The sequence below is a fragment of the Ahaetulla prasina genome, chromosome 15 (assembly GCF_028640845.1).
Source record: "Ahaetulla prasina isolate Xishuangbanna chromosome 15, ASM2864084v1, whole genome shotgun sequence".
Taxonomy (NCBI): domain Eukaryota; kingdom Metazoa; phylum Chordata; class Lepidosauria; order Squamata; family Colubridae; genus Ahaetulla; species Ahaetulla prasina.
Window position 1 is genome coordinate 13,668,263 of NC_080553.1, and position 23,501 is coordinate 13,691,763.

At 46.2% G+C, this 23,501-nt stretch overlaps 1 protein-coding gene across 1 annotated transcript in view; it reads left to right on the forward strand.

The window, feature by feature from the left end:
* The window catches only part of SLC8B1 (solute carrier family 8 member B1), a 39,253-nt gene extending 17,057 nt beyond the window's left edge, over positions 1 to 22,196 (forward strand). The window contains exons 10-17 of the mRNA XM_058158697.1: positions 2,993 to 3,040; positions 3,670 to 3,800; positions 8,325 to 8,466; positions 9,602 to 9,723; positions 13,101 to 13,254; positions 16,344 to 16,424; positions 17,423 to 17,487; positions 18,977 to 22,196. Of these exons, the coding sequence (XP_058014680.1) occupies positions 2,993 to 3,040; positions 3,670 to 3,800; positions 8,325 to 8,466; positions 9,602 to 9,723; positions 13,101 to 13,254; positions 16,344 to 16,424; positions 17,423 to 17,487; positions 18,977 to 19,174 (941 nt within the window). The 3' untranslated portion in view covers positions 19,175 to 22,196. The remainder of the gene's footprint in view (positions 1 to 2,992; positions 3,041 to 3,669; positions 3,801 to 8,324; positions 8,467 to 9,601; positions 9,724 to 13,100; positions 13,255 to 16,343; positions 16,425 to 17,422; positions 17,488 to 18,976) is intronic.
* The last annotated feature ends 1,305 nt before the right edge of the window (positions 22,197 to 23,501 follow it).

The window sequence follows — 23,501 nt, forward strand, 5'->3', positions numbered from 1 at the left end:
CTCCAAATCAACGTGGCCAAAATGTCAAGAAAGATGTGAGTTGGAACATATGTTACTTAGAGGTAGAGGAAGTTGATAAGAGGGAATAGTCTTTGTGATTTCAGGACTTATCCTAAGTATGATGGAAATGTCTATGTGATTGCAGGGCAGCTTTATAAAAAAGTTTTTAGACGGTCTGATCTCTGATTAAAAATAATCTAGATACGTTTGTGGAATTTAAGAAGCTAATAGGAGAATTAATAATGAGGTTTTAGGGAATTTAAATATGGGGACTAGACTTCATTTAAATTTCACCCCTACCTCCGATGCATCAAAGTGTTCTCCAAACTTGGACATTTCCAGTGTAGGGTCATCAGATCCCAGAATTCTACAGCTAGAACGTACTTGGGTGAAAATTCTGGCAGATTTGAGACTTCTCAGAGTTTAAGTCCTCATACCTGGTCCAGGAAGGTTGGGAAACCCTGCTCCAGGGAGTAGTGTTTCAGTGTGGATATACACTGCAATTTGTTGCACTACTCTAAACTTTATTGGTTCAAAACGAATTGTGGGAGCTACTGAGTTAGATCCCCGACTGCTCAGCCTCCTCTTGTATCTGTTTCATTTCTTAACATTGCTATGTTGTTCTACCGTGTTTCCCCAAAAATAAGACCAGGTCTTATATTTAATTTTTGCTCCAAAGGATGCATTAGGGCAGTGGTTCTCAACCTGTGGGTCGTGACCCCGTTGTGGGTCGAATGATGATTTGCCAGGGGTCGCCTAAGACCATCGGAAATATGGGAAGTATACTTGCGAGTCGAAGAATCGCGCTCCAATGGTTGACTCCACAAGCCAGCTGCAGGCTCTTCAAATCGCTAGCCGAATTCGGCTTCAGGCGTGATGAATTAAAAAAGGGAAAAATCTTTGCTCTGATGTCTCCCTCTCAAGCCAGCTGCAATCACTCCCAATCGCTAGCCTAATCTGGCTTCAGGCGCGATAAACTTAATAGGGGAGGAGTCTCCGCTTTAATGCCTCCGTCCTCAAGGCAATCGCAAGCAGTTCAGATCGCTAACCAATACGGCTTCAGGCGTGATAAATTCAAAATGAAAATAATTTTACGGTTGGGGTCACCACATAGTGGGGAATTGTATTAAAGGGGTCGCAGCACTATAAAGGTTGAGAACCACTGCATTAGGGCTTATTTTCTGATTAGGTCTTATTTTGGGGAAAATACGGTACTCAGTGCATCCATCTAGCTTACTATCTTAACTGGGTCTTATTTTGAGGGTAGGGCTTATATTACAAGCATCCTGAAAAATCATGCTAGGACTTATTTTCCAGCTGAGTCTTATTTTGGGGGGAAAATACAGTACTAAACGCCTTCATCTGGTTGACAATCTTAACTAGGGCTTATATTTTGAGCATCTTGAAAAATCATGCTAGGACTTATTTTCGGGGAAACAGGATACTCCAAATGGTTCAAAGTGACATCCCGTTCATAGAAAAATAAAAATGACCCAACGGTACTCAAGACTATGTAGGGTAATGATCTTGACCAACACGGGTAGGTAGAGTATTTAGCATCCTACAATGCTTTTTACTCGAGCTGGTTTCTTTTCTGACTATGGAAACTCATTAGGCAAGTTCTTTTTAATTTATTTGAAGTTGATTTAATGTAAATGAAGTGAATTCATAACTTGTTACATGGACTGGATGAGCAGAGTTTGGATGAGCAGAGAAGACAACATCAACTGCTGTGATGTCTCTTATTCACAGGTTTCCTGGGACTTTACATCTTCTACGTCTTGACGGTTGTGGTCTCAACTTGGCTTCACAAGAGGCAGCGGAGGGAAAGATTGGCCCCACCCAGCCATCCAGAACCAGGTGAGGAATGATGTATCTATAGGCTGGAGTTGGAGTATGGGTGGACTCCACAGATGTTCAATACTCACAGATGTTCAATACTCCCATGAGCTCCAAATCAACGTGGCCAAAATGTCAAGAAAGATGTGAGTTGGAACATATGTTACTTAGAGGTAGAGGAAGTTGATAAGAGGGAATAGCCTTTGTGATTTCAGGACTTATCCTAAGTATGATGGAAATGTCTATGTGATTGCAGGGCAGCTTTATGAAGAGGTTTTTACACGGTTTGACCTCTGATTAAAAATAATCTAGATACGTTTGTGGAATTTAAGAAGCTAATAGGAGAATTAATAATGAGGTTTTAGGGAATTTAAATATGGGGACTAGACTTCATTTAAATTTCAGTGGTATGGAACACAATATTTACTAGAGATGTGCAAAACTATTAATTTGAATGAAGAAGAAGGAAATATATAGTATAGAATACAACGAGGGATGAAATTTGAAATGGATTTAAGCATGTACCTGACTGACAATCTGTTCACAGTGATGTTTTTTACTATTATGTTTATAAAAAAATAAAAAAAAATTTGCAAAAAGAAAAGAAAAGAAAGAAAGAAAGACATGAGTTGGCTTCAACATCCTTATGAGGATCCTATCTCTTCTACAAGAAGGTTTTGTGTTTTGGATTGAGAAGGACAGGAATTTAGTTGGTGGCAACGTCTGGTATAAAGTGACCTGCTAGGAAATAATTAGAGGACAGTCTTGCTTATCTGAGATGAGTGGTGTGGTGGCCTAGAGGTGCAGCTCTCGCCTCACAATCAGGAGGCTGTGAGTTTGATCCTAGGTAGAAGCAGATATTTCTCTCTCTCTGGGCACGTCGAGAATACGTCTAATGAATATAACTCTGCATTGGTGACAGGAAGGGCATCCAGCCAGTAAACACTCGGCTCCATTCAGCTGCCCGGATTCCAGAGATTGTTAAAAGAAGATGATGAATCCTGCCTACCTGAGATGCCAGAACAACTTGTGTTAGACAAACTTCCTTAGATGCTCCATTATCTTGCTTAACATTGTCACCTGAAGTTCAAGATTTGCAGTATATGACTATGATAAACGCATTTCCTCTTTGTCTCTCTCTCTCTCTCTCCAGAGCTTTCAACGGATTCTGAAGAAGGTGTCAATGCAAACGTAAACGGGGGTAAGACATTCTCCATTTTCTAAGCACACTGTCGTGTCCCACTCCTCCTCTGACGGCCGGGTCTGGGAAGTCTGTATCAAGCGTGGCTACGAAGCCTCTGCAGCTTTGCCAAATTCCTGTCAGAGTTCTCAGGGCAGGCAGGAATCTAAGGTGTGACTTCAGCAACCAGATGAGACTTTGCCTGACTCAAGGAATGCCAAAAAGCAGATCCTTTATATAGGCCATGGGGTGTGGCTCCATGACTCAGCACTTATCCAGGCCTGCCCCTCCCTTCCTTTTGCTGATGTCACCTCTCCATTCTCCGGAAGCGGGGATCTGTCCACCTTTCGTCCTCCTGCTCAGCTGCCGGCAATTCTAGCTCGTGGCTGGCTTCGTGCTCACATGCTGTAGGAGGGAGGTTTGTTTGCTCAGTCTGTCCGGGCATGGTGCCAGGGCTGGGGGCATGCCAGGCCATTCTTCTTCACTATCAGTCTCTGGCTCAGATAGCAGGAGATGAGAGGGGCCCGGCTGAGGAGAGGAGGGCGAGCGAGGCACAACACACACAGATGGCTTAGAATTGATTTTAGAGAGAACGACGCCTCTTGATTCCTGACCGTCTTTACAGCTCCTTGTTCCTTTCACTTGTGCAGAGGAAGAATATCAACCGTTGTTGCCCTCGGAGGAGACCACCTTCCGGATTCTGACTCAGTCCATCAACCCTCTGGATTATAGAAAGTGGAGGAGGAAACCCTGCTATTGGAAACTGCTCAAGGCGTGTAAGGTGAGAACTACAGCTTTCTTATATACGGCGTTTTCCGGAAAATAAGACCTACCCAAAAAATAAGCCCTACCTTGATTTTACACCTGCACCCACTATTTATTTATTTATAATTTATAATTTAATTTCTATACCGCCCTTCTCCCGAAGGACTCAGGGCGGTTTACAGCCATATTAAAACACATAAAATACACAATATGGATCACAAATTTAAAATGCATTTAAAATGAAATATAAGCCCTACCCCCCCAAATAAGGCCTAGTTAACACCCCACCCACTCCGTTGCAGCTGGTTGCACAAGGTGTGGGTGAGGTGCATGGGTAAAAATCTAGCTAGAGTGAGGATGGGGGGGTGGAGCTGCCCCATGTGCCCCCGCTTACTTTCGGACAGTTGCAACCAGGCCTCCCACACCCCGATACCTGAACTCGCCTTGCTGGCCCACTTCTGCGGCCACTTACCACTGCTTGTGTGTGGCGCACCCAGCCTTTGTTTTTGTTCTGTCCCTCCTCGCCTCTGTCCGAGCGGTGGCTTAATTAGCTGGCGCTATCAGCTCTGGCAGCAAACTAGCGAGTGTCTGCCAAGTGTCTCTGTTATTTCCCTCGACGCCGATGAGTCACCCAGGAACAAACAGTACTTCAGCTCTTAGTTAATCAGTTGATTTGCCTGCTACGAAGAGGCACAGCAGCTCTTGCTGCCTTTATATCCTGTGGGGTGTGGCTCCATGACTCAGCACTTCCTAGGCCTGCCCCACCCCTGCTTCTGTTGTTCCCGCCTCTCCTGCCTACGAAACCTAGGGTCCAGCCAGGCCTGATTGCCATCAGCTGGGTATGTAGGCATGGCCTGGGGGGGGAAAGAGTCAGGGGACGGAGGCCTCGTTATCTCTTCCACCTGGCCTGCCTCTGGCTCCTGGAGCTGAGCCAGGGAAGCCGGTGCTCCCGAGGTAAGTCCTGATGGCCTTTCCCCCTCACTTTCCAAGTCATTTTCTGGCAGGAGGCCCGGCTCGGGGGGCGCAGACACAACAGTTTTGTTGTCAGAGGCTTTTGAGACCAGGGGGCACTGCATGCAAGGAACGGCTTGGCAGGGCCGTTGGTACTACGCCATGAGGTGAGACGGTGAAAAATACTTCCCCTGAAAATAAGACCTAATGCCTGTTTTGGAGACAAAAAAAAATAAATAAGACCGGGTCTTATTTTCGGGGAAACACGATTGGCCCTTCTAAACTGCATCAGACTTCTTCTTCTTGCACCATATCCATCATCGGACATTGGCGATCCTATTATTATCAACAGCCGCAGGAAAAAGTGCTGTTGAGTTTTGTCCAAACCGGTCCCTTAGATTTTGAAGCCGCTGAGATTCTTCTTCTGCCTGGACCTCGTTTTCCCTTCAATCTTTCCTTGGAGAGCATTACATGAAGGATGGCGTATTTTTCCGGGTGTCGCATCCCATGTCCGAAATATTCTAACTTTCACTTCCACGGCATGCCCAACTAATTTGGGGGGTGGTTTTTGGGGGGGGGCTTAAAAATGCTTCAGTTAGAACAGGGGTGGGCAACCTTAAACACTCAAAGAGCCATTTGGACCCGTTTCCCACAGAAAATAAAACACGGGAGCCACACAAAACCCTTCCCATGCCTGACTTTTTTTTTTTTTATCCCGTCCTTCTCCGAAGGCTCAGGGCGGCTTACATTGTGTAAGGCAATAGTCTCATTCTATTTGTATATTTATATACAAAGTCAACTTATTGCCCCCCCAACAATCTGGGTCCTCATTTTACCTACCTTATAAAGGATGGAAGGCTGAGTCAACCTTGGGCCTGGTGGGACTCGAACCTGCAGTAATTGCAAGCAGCTGTGTTTAATAACGGGCTTCTTACAGCCTGAGCCACACCGCGGCCCTATTTCCTGAGCGGTCACAAAACTAGCATATATAGTCGAATTAATTTTTCTTCCGAAACTTTTCTTTTCTTGGATTTATCCATGATTGGCCTACCAGGGGGGGTCAAAAAGCTTAATAAATTGTGTGTCGGTGGGTGTCCCACATTGGCATACTTCGAGCGACGGAGCCACAGCAGAGGATCAAAGAGCCACATGCAGCTCCAGAGCAACGGGTTGCCGACCCCTGAGTTAGAACCTCCGAATTGCCCACCATAAAACTAAAGGAGATTTTTTGGTTTGGTTTTGTTTTCCTCCTGTTTTCAGTTTTCATTCCAGATGTAATCTTTGTTTCTGCTGAGTGGACATTTAGAGGGAAGGCCGGGCTCTTCCTGTTGAACTCAGCAAACCACTAGACCGACAAGTTTTTTAAATTATTGTCCTTGAAGTCAAAAGAGCTCGTGACTTTTTCTTTCTCTTCCTTCTAGAAGAAACACATGGGGAATTACGAGGGTGGGGAGCGTGCCAAGAGGCCCACGAAACATTCGTTCCCCATTTGCCGACCATAAATGCAGCTCCTTCGGTTTCACACATTTGCGGGTTCCAAGGTGTAAAGTTGCAGACAAGATGCCGAGACCCCCTTCGCATTTCTTGTGGTGATGAAGGTGGTGACGCAACCCGCAACATAAGGAACGGCGACATTTTAAAAGCGCCAGTTTGGTCTCAGTGGTTAAGGCAGCAGGCTAGAAAGCAATTGAACCATGAGTTCAAATTCCACCTTCCTCTGTCGGTGACGTGGGGGATGTTCTTAGTGGTCCCTTGATTAGGCTGCTGTTTAATGCACAGTCACCCACGCACTCGTGACGTCTCGCCTGGATTACTGCAATGCTCTCTACATGGGGCTCCCCTTGAAGGGCATCCGGAGGCTGCAGTTAGTCCAGAATGCGGCTGCGCGGGTGATAGAGGGAGCCCCTCGTGGCTCCCGTATAACACCCATCCTGCGCAGACTGCACTGGCTACCTGTGGCCTTCCGGGTGCGCTTCAAGGTTTTGGTGACCACCTTTAAAGCGCTCCATGGCATAGGGCCGGGTTATCTACGGGACCGCCTACTGCTACCGAATACCTCTCACCGACCCGTGCGCTCTCACAGAGAGGGACTCCTCAGGGTGCCGTCAGCGAGGCAATGTTGTCTGGCGACGCCCAGGAAGGGCCTTCTCTGTGGGGCTCCCACCCTCTGGAATGAACTGCCCCAGGACTTTGTCAGCTTCCGGACCTTGGACCTTCCATGAGCTTAAAACATACCTATTTAACTGCGCAGGACTGAGTTAGATTTTAGTTTGTGGGTTTTAACTTGGGTTTTAATTTTTTATATTTTTAATTATTAGGCTTTTGAATAAGTTTTTTAATTGTTTTTAGATTGTATTTATTGCTTTTAAATGCCTGTAAACCGCCCTGAGTCCTTTGGGAGATAGGGCGGTATATAAATATAAACAATAAATAAATAATAAATAAATGTTTGATTGTCCGAGTTGGTGGTTCCTTCAGGAACTGCTGGTTATGTAAACAGAAAGCCAACTTCACTCCCTTCCAGCACTGATGACGTTACCTAGTTTGGTAATGAAATGTCTGCAAGAAAACAACGAAGCTAACTATAGAGAATACCACGGACTCTATAGTCTGCCCTCTTCCTCCACTCCACAACCCCCATTCCCTTCTAGCATTGATGACGTTACCTAGTTTGGTAATGAAACATCTGCAAGAAAATTACCACGCTGTTGTGTCTTGCCCGCTCTCACAACAGCCGGGGCCTTCTTATCTGCTCCCGAACACGGAGGAATGTATGCCTCCCGGTCCCAGCCCTGGCTCCATGCCCAAGCAGGCTGCAGAGGAGGGAGCATCCCCCGGCCCCAGCCCTGGCTCCATGCCCAGGCAAACGGAGCAGCTAGACCCCCTCCCCCTCCTCCACAGCATGTGAGCCTGAGGAAAGTTTATTTCCAACAGCTGCTGATTGGAGTGACCCTTGCATCAGAAGACTGAATAGGCGGAGGAAACAGAGGGAAGGGAGGGGCAGGCCTTAATGAGTGCTGAGTCATGGAGCCACACCCCATGGCCTATATAAAGGATCTGCTTTCTGGCAGTCTCTGAGTCAGGCAAAGTCGAACTTATCTTGCTGAAGTCACTTTCTGGTCTCCTGCCTGCTCTGAGGACTTTGCTAAGACTTTGGGCAGAGCTGCAGAGGCAAGCCTGATTCAGATTTCCCTGACCCGGCCGTCAGTGGAGGAGTGGGACACGACACACGCTCAGAGAGCACCAAGGACCCAACAATCCTCCTCCTCCTCCTCCTCCTCCTCCTCCTCCTCCTCCTCTCCTTTCCTTCTCCTACACTCCACAACCCCCATTCCCTTCTAGCATTGATGACATTACCTAGTTTGGTAATGAAACATCTGCAAGAAAACAACCAAGCTCAGAGAGCACCGCGAAGCCCTGAAAAGCTTCCAGATTTATTTTCCTTCTCACTAATAAGGCCCACTCTAACTAATGGTTTAAGGCACCAGGTTCAAAAACCAGGAAATCGGGAGTTCTAGTTCCGCCTTCTGCAGAAGTGCAGAACAGTCTCTAGTCTGGGCGACTTGCTGATCGCTTCTTCTTTCTACAGCTTCCTGTGGAATTGGTCCTTTTACTGACAGTACCGATTGTTGATCCTGATCGGGAAGACCAAAACTGGAAAAGGCCTCTGAACTGTCTGCACCTGGTCACCGGCCCACTCATCTGCATCCTCGCCCTGAAATCTGGAACCTGTGAGTTTCCACTTTTCCTTTACAAACTGGGCTGTGTCTCGGGAAGATGGCTGAGTGGTGCGGTGGCCTAGAGGTGGAGCTCTCGCCTCACAGTCAGGAGGCTGTGAGTTCGATCCCAGGTAGAGGCAGATATTTCTCTCTTTCTGGGGAAAATGAGAATGTATCTGCTGAACAAAACTCCATACTGGCAACAGGAAAGGCATCTGGCCACTCAGCCCCCCCGGAGGCCAGAAATAGCCTGTTTCCTGACTTCCGGTGGGCCCAGAAGGCCTGAAAATCAGCTGGCCAGCACACACATGCGCGCCGGAGCTGAGCTCGCGTGCCCACCGATATGGCTCCGTGTGCCACCTGTGATGCTAATACTAGAGCGCTGTAAAGATTGAAAATGTAAAATGGAGAAAACAGTTCGATAAAAAAAAAATTAAAAAGAAAAAGACATGACCGCCGTCTTTTATTTATTTATTTATTTATTTATTTTGTCATAACAATATATGTAGGTATCGTACAAAAAGATTATATAATATATAAACACATATATGAGTAAATATAAGGAGGTATAAGCATATATATAGGAAGAAGGAAAGAAAAAAAACAATAGGACAGGAACGGTAGGCACGTTTGTGCGCTTATGCACGCCCCTTATGGTCCTCTTAGGAATGGGGTGAGGTCAATAGTAGAAAGTTTTTGGTTAAAGCTTTTGGGATTATGGGAAGAGACCACAGAGTCAGGTAAAGTATTCCAAGCACTGATCATTCTGTTACAGAAGTCATATTTTCTGCAATCTAGATTAAAGCGGTTATTAGTTGCTCTAGTATTATTGCAATTAAAGCTGAAGTAGTCTTTAACAGGAAGGACATTACAATAGATGATTCTGTGAGTTAAACTTAGGTCTTGTGGAAGGCGACGGAGTTCCAAGTTTTCTAAGCCTAGGATTTCAAGTCTGGTGGGATAGGGTATTTTGTTGTTTTCAGAGGAATGGAGAACTCTTCTTGTAAAATATTTCTGGACGCGTTCAATTGTATTGATGTCAGAGATGTGGTGAGGGTTCCAAACAGGCGAGCTGTATTCTAGAATTGGTCTAGCAAATGTTTTATATGCTCTGGTTAGTAGTAGTCTTCCAATATCTGTGTTGCAGATGGTCTCTACAAACTCCAGGGCGTCTTCCCAGTTTGGGGCCTCGTGGTCCTGGTAGGAGCTACTCTGGCTGCCGTTCTCTTTTGCGTCACCAGGAATGAAGAGCCGCCAAGGTGCCACTTTGTGAGTCTTGCGCCAGCGCTTGAGATGCGGCCGGAATGCTTCTTGCGAAATTCGGTCTAGACATTCCCCCACCTTCGGCTTCCGAAGTTGCCAAACCGTTGCACGGCTGATGTAGGAAGCCATCCTGCCTCGATCCCCACAAAGATGAAAGGCCAGGCCCGAGCTGACCGCGATAGGGATGGGGGAACTGGCTCTTAACTAATGGCCAGCCCGTCGTTTCCTTTCCCGATGAAAGCCTCCTCCAGATGTGTTGCGTGTATCAAAAAATAGAATGGAAGCAGAAACGGAGAACCGATGAATTGAGTTGTTTTTCCAAGAGATTTGAGAACGGGACTTCTTTGCTATTTTGCTATAGCAAAATATATTGCATCCAGTACTGGGTAAAGGTAAAGGTAAAGGTTCCCCTCGCACATAGGTGCTAGTCGTTCCCAACTCTAGGGGAACGTTTCAAAGCCGAAGAGCCAGCGCTGCCGAAGACGTCTCCGTGGTCATGTGACTCAATGCCAAAGGCGCACGGAATGCTGTACCCTTCCCACCAAAGGTGGTTCTATTTTTCTACTTGCATTTTTTACCTGCTTTCGAACTACTAGGTTGGCAGAAGCTGGGACAAGTCATGGGAGCTCACCCCATTATGCAGCGCTAGGGATTCAAACCGCTGAACTATCGACCTTTTGATTGACAAGCTCAGTGTCTTAGCCACTGAGGCACCGCGTCTCTCAGTACTGGTTACACAACACACACAAAATGTTGAGACTCTAGGAAATGGGCAGAGAAGAACAAGAAAGATGATTAGGGGCCTGGAGGAAAAAAAACGTATGATTTGAGAGGGATTTTGGAGTCCTACTGGACAACCATTTAAATATGAGCCAGCCGTGTGCAGCAGCTGCCAAAAAAGCCAACAAAGTTCTGGGCTGTATAAACAGAGGGATAGAATCAAGAATACGTGAAGTGTTAGTACTACTTTATAATGCCTTGGTAAGGCCACACTTGGAATATTGCATTCAGTTTTGGTCGCCACGATGTAAAAAAGATGTGGAGACTCTAGAAAGAGTGCAGAGAAGAGCAACGAAGATGATTAGGGGACTGGAGGTTAAAACATATGAAAAACATATTTTTTGCCCATCCATGTCAATGTCTATCTTCCAAGTTCCTTTTCTGGACCTCCGTGCTAGAATGCGGAAAGCATTTTGACTGGAGGCATTTCAGATGCAAAGATCCCATTTTAAATGCAAAACGGGCACTTCTGAGCATTTTGTCTTCGACCCAAAATAGCTCTTCTTTTGAGTTTGAAATACTCCCATTCTGCTCAAAACACGCTATTTTTTTTTTCCCCTGGCTCCAAATGGGATATTTAGAAGCAGTTTAGGCTGAAATTTTCTGTATTTAGCAGCTGTTCCTTTCTCATCTCGTAGTTATGCCGCTGCCAAATGGCCCACCCTCTTCAAAAAAATGCTAATGCAACAAGAGGAGAGATTGTGCAACCACCAGGTTTTATTCCAAGATTCTCAATCCAGATACGTGGACTTCAGCTCCCAGAATCCTTAGCGGTAGCCACGCTTTGCCCGCACATCTGGAGGATGCTTGGGTTAAGGAAAGCTGTAGGAAGCCAAAATATGTGTTTTTAAGTGTATTTATTGTCAGTTAGCATGATCAGCCACTGCTTCCTGTTGCCGTGGCTCCTTGCAGTTGTGGCTTAAAATGATGCATGTGTGATTTCTGGTTGGGTTTCTGTTGATTTTGCTTTTGTGTCCTTCCCAATTTCCAGAGGTTCGAGAAAAAAAATCTTCCAGAGAGACTGGGCAGGAGGAAAAGGGAAGGGAAGGGAAGAGAGAGAGAGAGAGAGAGGGAGAGAGAGAAAGAGAGAAAGAAACTTGGTGTGTGCTAATGGTTAAGAGAAGGAGAGAAGGAAGGGAAAGGAAGGAAGGAAGGAAGGGAAAGAAAGAAAGAAAGAAAAAGAAGGAAGGAAGGAAAAGAGAGAAAGAGGGAGAGAGAGAGAGAGAAAGAAACTTGGTGTGTGCTAATGGTTAAGGCATCAGAGAGAGAGAGAAGGAAGGGAAAGAAAGGAAGGAAGGAAGAAAGAAAGAAAGAAAAAGAAGGAAGGAAGGAAAAGAGAGAGAGAGAGAAAGAAAGAAAGAAAGAAAGGACCTTAGTTTGTGCTAATGGTTAAGGCATCAGGCAAAAAGAGAGAGAGAGAGAGATAGAAAGGAAAGAAAGAAAGTAAGTTTGTGCTAATGGTTAAGGCATCAGGAAAGAGAAAGAAAGAAAGAAAGAAAGAAAGAAAGAAAGAAAGAAAGAAAGAAAGAAAGAAAGAAAGAAAGAAAGAAAGAAAGAAAGAAAGAAAGAAAGAAAAGGAAGGAAAGAGAAGGAAGGAAAATAAAGAGAGAGAGAGAGAGAGAGAGAGAGAGAGAGAGAGAGAGAAAGGAACTTAGTTTATGCTAATAGTTAAGGCATCAGGCTAAAAACCGAGAGATTCTGAGTTTGTTTTTTTTGTTTGTTTACATTTATACCCCGCCCTTCTCCGAAGACTCAGGGCGGCTTACAGTGTATAAGGCAATAGTCTCATTCTATTTGTATATTTTTACAAAGTCAACTTATTGCCCCCCCAACAATCTGGGTCCTCATTTTACCTACCTTATAAAGGATGGAAGGCTGAGTCAACCTTGGGCAGTTCTAATCTCACCTTGGGCAGAGAGCTGGCTCACTCTCTCTCAGCCCAACCCACTTCACAGGGTTGGTATTGCAGGGAAAGAAGGAGTATTAGGTGTGTTTGGCACCTTAAGTTATTTTAAAAAACAATAAAGGTGGAAAAAATTAGGGAAACGGAAGGAAGGTAAGAAGCATAAGAGGTAAGAGAGGTAGAGATACATAGATGAAATATAGAATGGATAGAGGTGAAAGAAGAGAGAAAAAAGGAAGGAAAAGGAAGGAAACGAGAAAAAGGGAAGAGAAAGGGAAGGGGAAGGGAGGGGAGGGAAGGGAAGGGAAGGAGGAGAAAGGGGAGGAGAGGAAGGAAGGAAGGAAGGAAGGAAGGAAAGGAAGGAAGGAAGGAAAGGAAAGGAAAGGAAAGGAAAGGAAAGGAAGGGAAAGGAGAGGAAAGGAAAGGAAAGGAAAGGAGAGGAGAGGAGAGGAAAGGAAAGGAAAGGAAAGGAAAGGAAAGGAAAGGAAAGGAAAGGAAAGGAAAGGAAAGGAAAGGAAAGGAAAAAAGGAAAGAAGAGGAAAGGAAAGACGAGAGAAAGTTTGAAATTACTTTGCTGGACTGCAAGACTGACCCCAGCTGATACCGCAGGCAGTGCTAAAACAAACCCCACGATTTAACGGGGAAGGGTGAGCTCATCGCTCTCTCTTCCTGCGTTCCCTTTTCTTCCCTCCGGCCACAGCTCTTTGCCTTCCTGGGCTTCTTGGTCAGCGCCATGTGGATCAACGCCGCAGCCACGGAAGTGGTAAACATCCTGCAGACGCTGGGCATCATCTTCCACTTGAGCAACACCCTCTTGGGCTTGACGCTGCTCGCCTGGGGAAACAGCATCGGGGGTGAGTAGGATCAGCCGTCGTATCGGCGCCTTCCAGCTACGGCGGATTTCGAATGAGGGCTTAGATTAGGCGAGTTTCCGCCCAAAGCTATTCAGGAAAGGGAAACCCTGCTGAGAATAAATCGAAACTTTGCAGGTAGTCCCCGACTTACGACCACAACGGAGCCCAGAATTTCTGTTGTTAAGTGAGGAATTTGTTTTGCCCCGTTTGGCGAATTCTCTTGCTCTGATTGTTAAGCGAATCGCTGGAGTTGTTCAATTACTCGCACGGTTGTTAAGCGAATCTGGCTTCCTGGTTGATCGTCCCCGACTTACGACCACAATGGAGCCCAGAATTCCTGTGGCTAAGTGAGAGATTGGTTAAGTGAGTTTTTGCCCTGTTTTACGACCTTTCTGGCCACGGTTGTTAAGTGAATCATGGCAATTGTTAATTTAGGAACATAGTTGTTAAGTAAAACTGGCTTCCCTGTTGATAGTCCTCAACTTATGACCATAATGGAGCCCAGAATTTCCGTTGCTAAGTAAGAGGGTGGTTAAGTGAGTTTTTGCCCCGTTTTATGACCTTTCTGGCCACGATTGTTAAGTGAATCACGGCGATTGTTAACTTAGGAACACGGTTGTTAAGTGAATCAGGCTTCCCCGTGGATAGTCCTCAACTTATGACCACAATGGACCCCAGAATTTCCATTGCTAAGTGAGAGATTGGTTGTGAGTTTTTGCTCCGTTTTGCGACCTTTCTGGCCACGATTGTTAAGTGAATCACGGTGGTTGTTAACTGAGGAATTTATTTATTTATTTATTTATTCAAATTTATATACCGCCCTATCTCCCGAAGGACTCAGGGCGGTGTACAGGCATTTAAAAGACATATAAATACAATATAAAACAATTAAAAAAACTGATTCTAACAAGCCCGTAAATTTAGAATTAAAATATCAAATAAAACCCAATTTAAAACCAATAATTTAAAATCTAGCTCAGCCCTGCACAATTAAATAAATACGTTTTAAGCCCGCGGCGGAAGGTCCGGAGGTCGGAAAGCTGACGAAGTCCGGGGGGTAGTTCATTCCAGAGGGTGGGGGCCCCCACAGAGAAGGCCCTTCCCCTGGGCGTCGCCAGACGACATTGCCGCGCCGACGGCACCCTGTGGGGAGCCCCTCTGTGAGAGCGCCCGGGTGGGGGAGAGATATTCGGTAGCAGTAGGCGGTCCCGTAAGTAACCCGGCCCAATGCCATGGAGCGCTTTAAAGGTGGTCATACCTTGAAGCGCACCCGGAAAGCCACAGGTAGCCAGTGCAGCCTGCGCAGGATGGGTGTTATACGGGAGCCACGAGGGGCTCCATCTATCACCCGCGCAGCCGCATTCTGGACTAACTGTAGCCTCCGGATGCCCTTCAAGGGGAGCCCCATGTAGAGAGCATTGCAGTAATCCAGGCGAGACGTCACGAGTGCGTGAGTGACCGTGCATAGGGCATCCCGGTCCAGAAAGGGGCGCAACTGGCGTACCAGGCGAACCTGGTAGAACGCTCTCCTGGAGACGGCCGTCAAATGGTCTTCTAGAGACAGCCGCACATCCAGGAGAACGCCTAGGTTGCGGACCCTTCCCATCGGGGCCAATGACTCGCCCCCGATGGTCAGCCGCGGATTTAGCTGACTGTATCGGGATGCCGGCATCCACAGCCACTCTGTCTTGGAGGGATTGAGCTTGAGCCTATTTCTCCCCATCCAGACCCGTACGGCCTCCAGGCACCGGGACAGCACTGATAGCTTCGCTAGTGGTCCGTGTAGAAAAGTACAGCTGGGTGTCATCCGCATACAGCTGGTACTTCACACCGAAACCACTGATGATCTCACCCAGCGGCTTCATGTAGATGTTAAACAGAAGGCGAGAGGATCGACCCCGCGGCACCCCACAAGTGAGGCGCCTCGGGCCGACCTCTGCCCCCGTCAACACCGACGCATCGTCGGAGAGATAGGAGGAGAACCACCGATAAACGGTGCCTCCCACTCCCAATCCTCCAACCGCGCAGCAGGATACCATGGTCGATGGTATCGAAAGCCGCTGAGAGGTCTAATAGGACCAGGGCAGAGGAGCAACCCCTGTCCCTGGCCCTCCAGAGATCATCCACCAACGCGACCAAAGCCGCCTCCGTGCTGTAACCGGGCCGAAACCGGACTGGAACGGGTCTAGATAGACAGTTTCATCCAGGTGCAAGGAAATTGATATGCCACCATATTTTCTACAACCTTCGCCGCGAAGCGAAGGTTGGAGACCGGACGATAATTACCTAAAACAGCCGGGTCCAGGGAAGGCTTAAGGAGGGCCTCACCACCGCCTCTTTCAAGGCGGCCGGAAGACACCTCCACCAAAGAAGCGGTCGAATCGCCTGAGCCAGCCTCGTGTCACCTCTCGAGTGGCCAGCACCAGCCAAGAGGGGCACGGGTCCAGTAAACACGTGGTGGCATTCAACCTACCCAACAACCTGTCCATGTCCTCGGAGCCACAGGGTCAAACTCATCCCACACAATGTCACCAAGACCGCCTCACGCATCTCGCCCGTATCACTGCAATCTTGGTCCAGACCATCCCGGTTGAACGATTTTATCGTATAGATAACCGTTAAACTCCTCAGCACGTCCCTGCAACGGGTCATCCCGCTCCCCCTGGTGTAAGAGGGAGCGGGTCACCCGAAACAGGGCGGCTGGGCGGTTATCTGCCGATGCAATGAGGGAGGAGGCGTAGCTACGCCTCGCTTCCCTCAATGCCACTAGGTAAGTCCTAGTAAGTCCTAGTATAGGAACACGGTTGCTAAGTGAATCCGGCTTCCCCATGAACTTGGCTTGTCCTAAAAGTCGCAAAAGAGGATCACGTGACCCCAAGGACACTGTAGGAATCAGTTGCCGAGTGTCTGAAAGTTAGTAGGGATGTTGCAAGGGTCGTAAGTGTGGAAAAACAGTCATAAGTCGCTTTTTTTCAGTGCCGTTGCATCTTCGCACGGTCACTAAATGAATCAATGTTGTAAGTCAAGGACTACCTGCATTCAGGAAGTGACTGCTGAATGCTGAGCGTGTCTTTTCTTTCTCCCAACAGACATGTTCTCCGACCTCACCATGGCCCGACAAGGTTACCCCCGGATGGCTTTTTCAGCTTGTTTTGGGGGAATTATCTTCAGTATCCTTTCCCCCCAAAATTGCAGGACTCAATTCCAAGCAAGGAGGTTGTGAAGTCCTAGCGGACAATCATTTCAATGTGAGCCAGCGGCCAAAAAATGCCTACCTAATCCTAGGCTGCATGAACAGAGGGATAGAATCAGTGGTGAAATCCAATTTGGTTCGGTGGGCGTGGCTTGATGGGTGTGGCATGGCTTGGTGGCCGTGGCAGGGGAAGGATGCTGCAAAATCCCCATTCCCTCCCCATTCCAGGGGAAGGATACTGCAAAATCTTCATTCCCTCCCCACTCCTGGGGGAAGGATATTGCAAAATCTCCATGCCCACCACATTCCAGGGGAAGGATACTGCAAAATCCCCATTCCCTCCCCACTCCAGGGGAAAAATACTGCAAAATCCCTATTCCCACCCCACTCCAGGGGAAGAATACTGCAAAATCCCCATTCCCTCCCCAGTCCTGAAGGAAGGATACTGCAAAATCTCCATTCCCACTCCGCTCCAGGGGGAAGGATCTTTCTAAATTTCTAGAATTTGTTTCTAAAGCCAGCCAGAACTCTGCACCCATTTCACAGCTGGAAAATCGCAGCGGTTTGAAAAGAAGAAGAAGAAGAAGAAGAAGAAGAAGAAGAAGAAGAAGAAGAAGAAGAAGAAGAAGAAGAAGAAGAAGAAGAAGAAGAAGAAGAAGAAGAAGAAGAAGAAAAACAATGCATCTGATTCCCAACCCAATAACAATAAAATAAGAATAGATTCGACATGCAGCAGTTTGAAAATAATAATAATAATAATAATAATAATAATAATAATAATAATAATAATAATAATAATAATAATAATAATAATAATAATAATAAAAACAATGCATCTGATTCCCAACCCAATAACAATAAAATAAGAATAGATTCGACGTCCACCGAACGGCTTTTCTAATCGGCCTCTTGCAAAACTAGTTGTTGCACAGCCAGTCAAACTAGCCAAATCTTTTCTCCTGAACTCGCTTCCAGATATGCTTGTCGGCGTCGGGCTGGGCTGCCTTTTGCAAATGTCGAGCACCAAATGGCTAGTGAGGGTACGAAATGTCTCTGTTGTGTTGTGTATTTTGTTTCTTTGCTGCCTGTATTCCCTCCCGGAAGATGGAAAGCCGATGAGCAATATTTTTTCCTGCCAAAGTAGAACCATGTGTGTGTGTGTGTGTGTGTGTGAATTGCTGCAGCTGGCTCTAATGGAGGAGCTGCAAACAGACCTATATCAATAAAAGAGAATGCGTGTAGCTCCGGGTTGAAAGGAGGGGTCCTTGGTGCTCTCTGAGCTTGGTGGTTTTCTTACAGACGATTCATGACCCTACTAGGTAACATCATCAGTGCTCGAAGGGAGGGAGGTTGGCAGGGAGGAGGAGGAGGTGGAGAAGGAGAAAGAGAAAAAGAAGGAAGAAGAGGAGGAGGAGGAGGAGGAAGAAGAAGAGGCGGGAGAAGGAGAAGGAGGAGGAGGAGGAGGAGGGAGAAGGAGAAGAAGGAGGGGAGGAGGAGGAGGAGGAGGAGGAGGGAGAAGGAGAAGAAGGAGAGGAGGAGGAGGAGGACTGTGGGGTCCTTGGTCCTCTCTAAGCTTGGTGGTTTTTCTTGCAGACGTTTCTTTACCGTAGTGTGATGTATGTTGATTGCTTATTTAGCATCCTATGACTATCGCTAAGGGTTCTATTTTGTGATTTATGGGGATGCATTTTTTATGATTACTATGATCATGATTTATCACGTATAGCTTTTATCTACCCTGAGAGCTTATGCACTGGAGACAAATTCCTTGTGCGTCCAACCACACTTGGCCAATAAAAGAATTCTATTCCATTCCATTCCATTCTAATTCTAATTCTAATTCTAATTCTAATTCTATTCCTATTCCATTCTGCCTCCTTTTATTCTATTATTCTATTCTATTCTATTCTATTCTATTCTATCCTATCCTATCCTATCCTATTCCAATATTTATTCTATTCTATTCTATTCTATTCTATTCTATTCTATTCTATTCTATTCTATTCTATTCTGCTTTCTCTTATTGTATTCTATTCCATTCCATTCTATTCTATCCTATCCTATCCTATCCTGTCCTATCCTGTCCTATCCTATCCATCCAATATTTATTCTATTCTATTCTATTCTATTCTATTCTATTCTATTCTATTCTATTCTATTCTATTCTATTCTATTCTATTCCAATATCCTATCCTATCCTATCCTGTCCTATCCTATCCTATTCCAATATTTATCCTATTCTATTCTATTCTATTCTATTCTATTCTATTCTATTCTGCTTTCTCCTATCCTATCCTATCCTATCCTATCCTATCCTATCCTATCCTATCCTATCCTATTCCAATATTTATTCTATTCTATCCTATCCTATCCTATCCTATCCTATCCTATCCTATCCTATCCTATCCTATCCTATTCCAATATTTATTCTATTCTATTCTATTCTATTCTATTCTATTCTATTCTATTCTATTCTATTCTATTCTATTCTATTCTACTCTAATTTGCTTTTTGTCTCTTTCTTTGCAGCTCGAGTCGGACGGCCTCTTGGTATGGATTCTAGCAGGTGCCCTGGGCCTCAGCCTGGTCATTTCTTTCCTTTCGGTGCCTGCCCAGTGCTTCCATCTGGGATCAGTTTATGGCTACTGCCTCATAGCCTACTACCTGGTCTTTCTAACCATCGCGCTGCTAACCGAGTTCGGGGTGATCCGAGTTTGCAGCCTCTGAACGGAGCGTCTCCTCCGAAGGTCTCACCGACGTCTCCCAAGGCGGTTGGACCTGCCCTCGACCGTGTGACTTACTTGAAGATGCTGCCTTCGGGGACAGAGACTTGCTGGCGACGTCTCGAATAGCACTCGGTACCCAGATTGGATGCTGGTCCCGGCAGGAAGGATGATCAGTGAAAACTGGGCGCCAGGGATGTGACGTTATGATTGACAAGCCAGTTGTTCCACATCCTTTTGATGCGATTTGGGGATTTTGGAACCCAATCTAGAATTAGACAACCCGTGAGGCGTCGTTCGCCCCCCCTCCCTCCATCAATGTTAGCTTTTGCAAGGAAAACTCCTTTGTTTAGATAGCAATATTTCTTTTTTTTTTAAAAAAGGTATCCTTTTTAAGAAACGAGTTTCGTTAGAAGTAATTTTTTCGGTTCCTGAATTGAAGCTTGAACGCATCCCTCAGGTATGGATTTTTTTCATCCATTGGGGTGACCTCTGTTTCAGGGGTCTCCAACCTTAGCAACTTTTAAGACTTGTGGACTTCAAAGCTGGCTGAGGAATTCTGGGAGTTGAAGTCCACAAGTCTTAAAGTTGCCAAGGTTGGAGAACCCTGCTCTGTTTGGTAGCAGGTGTGTCTCCGTGACTCATAGACACCCCTGCTATATAAAAGGGATGCAGTGGCTCAGGGGCTAGGAAGTTGAGCTTGTCGATCGAAAGGTCGGCAGCTCAGCGGTTCGAATCCCTAGTGCTGCCGTGTAACGGGGTGAGCTCCCGTTACTTGTCCCAGCTTCTGCCAACCTAGCAGTTTTGAAAGCACGTAAAAATGCAAGTAGAAAAAATAGAAACCACCTTTGGTGGGAAGGTAACAGCGTTCCGTGGGCCTTTGGTGTTTAGTCATTCCGGCCACGTGACCACGGAGACGTCTTCGGACACCGCTGGCTCTTCAGCTTTGAAACGGAGATGAGCACTGCCCCCTAGAGTCGGCAACGACTAGCACGTATGTGCGAGGGGAACCTTTACCTTTTATATATATGCGATACTGTGTTTCCCCGAAAATAAGACCCTGTCTTATATTTTTTTTGAACCCTGAAATAAGCGCTTGGCCTTATTTTTGGGGAGGTCTTATTATTTTGGGGCGCGTGGAGCAAGATGGGGCTCCTCTTGCCATCTTACCTGATTTCCAGCTCTGTCTCCCTAACCCTAACCAGAGGAAATGGCGGGGACCGGCTGCGCATGCGGTTAAATATTTTCAGGCAGGGCTTATTTTCGGGGGATGTCCTATTTTCAGCGAAACACCAGTATATATGAAAGATATATCTTTTATACATGTATAAAAGAGCTGTGGTGGCGCAGTGGTTAGAATGCAGTACTGCAGGCTATTTCTGCTGACTGCCGGCTGCCAGCAGTTTGGCAGATCGAATCTCGCCAGGCTCAAGGTTGACTCAGCCTTCCGTCCTTCCGAGGTGGGTAAAATGAGGACCCAGATTGTTGGGGTTTGCAAGAGGCTGACTCTGTAAACCGCTTAGAGAGGGCTGTAAAAGCACTGTGAAGCGGTATATAAGTCTAAGTGCTATTGCCCTTCCTTCCTTCCCTCCCTTCCCTCCTGTGGTGGAACAGTGGTTAGAATGCAGGATTGCATGCTAATTCTGCCCACAGCCAGGAGTTTGATCCTGACCAGTTCAAGGTAGGCTCAGCCATCCATCCTTCCGAGATGGGTAAAATGAGAACCCAGATTGTTGGGGGGGCAAGAGGCTGTTTAGAGAGGGCTGTGAAAGCACATGTGAAGCGGTATATAAGTCTAAGTGCTATTGCTAACTCTGCCCACTGCCAAAAGTTTGATCCTGACCGGCTCGAAGTCGACTCAGCTTTCCATCCTTCCGAGATGGGTAAAATGAGGACCCAGATTGTTGGGGGGGCGAGAGGCTGACTCTGTAACCCGCTTAGAGAGGGCTGGAAAGCACTATGAAGCGGTATAGAAGTCTAAGTGCTATTGCTAACTCTGCCCACCGCCAAAAGTTTGATCCTGACCGGCTCGAAGTCGACTCAGCTTTCCATCCTTCCGAAGTGGGTAAAATGAGGACCCAGATTGTTGGTGGGGTGAGAGGCTGACTCTGTAACCCGCTTAGAGAGGGCTGGAAAGCACTATGAAGCGGTATAGAAGTCGAAGGGCTATTGCTATATATAAAAGGGATCAGGCTTCAATCATGAGTTATGCCTGCCGTCTTTTGACTTTTTTACCCCTTTCCTGGTTTGGACTAGAAAAAAAACAAACACACACACACAGAAGAAAACTGTCTTGCTCACGATTGGAATCGGAATATTGACTTTCAGCTACACCAGGCCCCTTATCCATTCGTAAGAGAGGCCTGCTAGAAACTCTGCTGCTGAATTATTACATAGCAAAACCGCGACGTGAAAGGACAACCGCCAACTGCCTGTGAAAAACAGATAACCTGGGGGAGGGTGTGTGTGTGTGTGTGTGCGTTCACTAGCACGCTTCTCCGCCTTATTGCGTTGACCTACTTTCAGTGGTTTGTACCACTCGACACTGACTGGCAAAGCGGCTGAACGAATTGGATTTTATCCAACACTGCTAAACTAAAATTAGGATTGAAAACCGTCAAAAAGATTGGAGGGTGGGGGTTGGGATGAATGAAACTGCTCGGTTTTGTAACTGACCAGGAAAAACGTGCCTTGTGAACGCAGCCAAAAGGGCATACGGGTTGCAAGCTTGTGACTTAAAACAATGGGCGGCTTTTATTGTCTCTGAAGGCAGGGAAGGGTTGCAAATCCTTCCAGACCTGTAGGGTCCTTGGTGCTCTCTGAGCTTGGTGGGTTGGTTTTTTGTTTTTTTTTTTGGCAGATGTTGCATTACCCAACTAGGTAATGTCATCAGTGCTACGAGGTTTTGTGGAGAGGAGGAGGAGGACTGAAAGGTCCTTGGTGCTCTCTGAGCGTGGTTGTTTTCTTGTAGATGTTGCATTTACCCAACTAAGGGACTTCATCAGTGCTACAAAGGGATGGAATTGGAGGAGGAGGAGGAGGGGAAAAAAAAGAAGGAAGAAGAAGAAGGAGAAAAAGAAGGAAGAGAAGGAGGAAGAGGAGGAGGAAAAGAAGAAGAAAAGGAGGGGGAGGAGGAGGAGGAGGAGGAGGAGGAGGAGGAGGAGGAGGAGGAGGAGAAGAAGAAGAAGAAGAAGAAGAAGAAGAAGAAGAAGAAGGAGGAGGAGGAGGAGGAGAAGAAGAAGAAGAAGAAGAAGAAGAAGAAGAAGAAGAAGAAGAAGAAGAAGAAGAAGAAGAAGAAGAAGAAGAAGAAGAAGAAGAAGAAGAAGAAGAAGAAGAAGAAGAAGAAGAAGAAGAAGAAGAACTGTTCTTGTAGATGTTTCATTACCGAACTAGGTAACATCATCAGTGCTGCAAAGGAATGGAATTGGAGGAGAAGGAAGAAGGAAGGAAGAAGGGAGGAGGAGGAATAGGAGACTTTTCTTGTAGATGTTTCATTACCCAGCTAGGTAACATCATCAGTGCTAGAAGAGAGTAGGGTTTGCTCTTATTTTGCCCTGTTAGCCACTAGTATATAAAAATAAGAGCAAACCCATCTACCACTGATAAGTTGCCTAGTTGGGTAATTGTCTATGGACAGTTCTTAGTCATCCAGGTGCTGGTTGTCTCAAAAGTGCTTTTTTTCAAAAGGCAACTGGACTTTCTTTTTTTCCCCCTTGCGACATTTCGCTTCTGATCCAAGAAGCTTCCTCAGTTCTGATTGAGAGTCTCAACTGAACTCAGAACCGAAGAACCGTCTTGGGATGAGGAGCGAAATGATTTCAAGGAAGAACCAAAAAAAAAAAAAAGTCCACTTGCCTTTTGAAAAAAGCATTTTTGAAAATGCCTTTTGAAAAAAAACATTTGTGGGACTAGTTGTCTAGTAATGTCTACCAGAAAAACCACCAAGCTCAGAGAGCACCAAGGACCCCACAGTCCTCCTCCTCCTCCTCTCTGCAAATCCCATTCCTTACGACTACTGATGTTGTTACCTAGTAGGGTCATGAAACGTCTGCAATTAAAACCACCAAGCTCCGAGAGCACCAAGGAGACCCCCACCATTCAATCCTGAGCTACAAATATTCTCTTCCAGACCTGTTAAATCAGAATAAGAAAACAAGAAAAGAACGGAACCGTGTTTGGGGGCAAAACGTATTGCAAACACGCAACTTTGATGACCAGGTTTTTTTTTGGTCCTTGGTTCCTCTTCCCTTCCTATTTTCCCAACGCCCTTGAAAGAAGTTTTTAGTTTGCGCTTCCCGTTTTCCTCTTTTTTTTAATTTTTTTATTCTTGG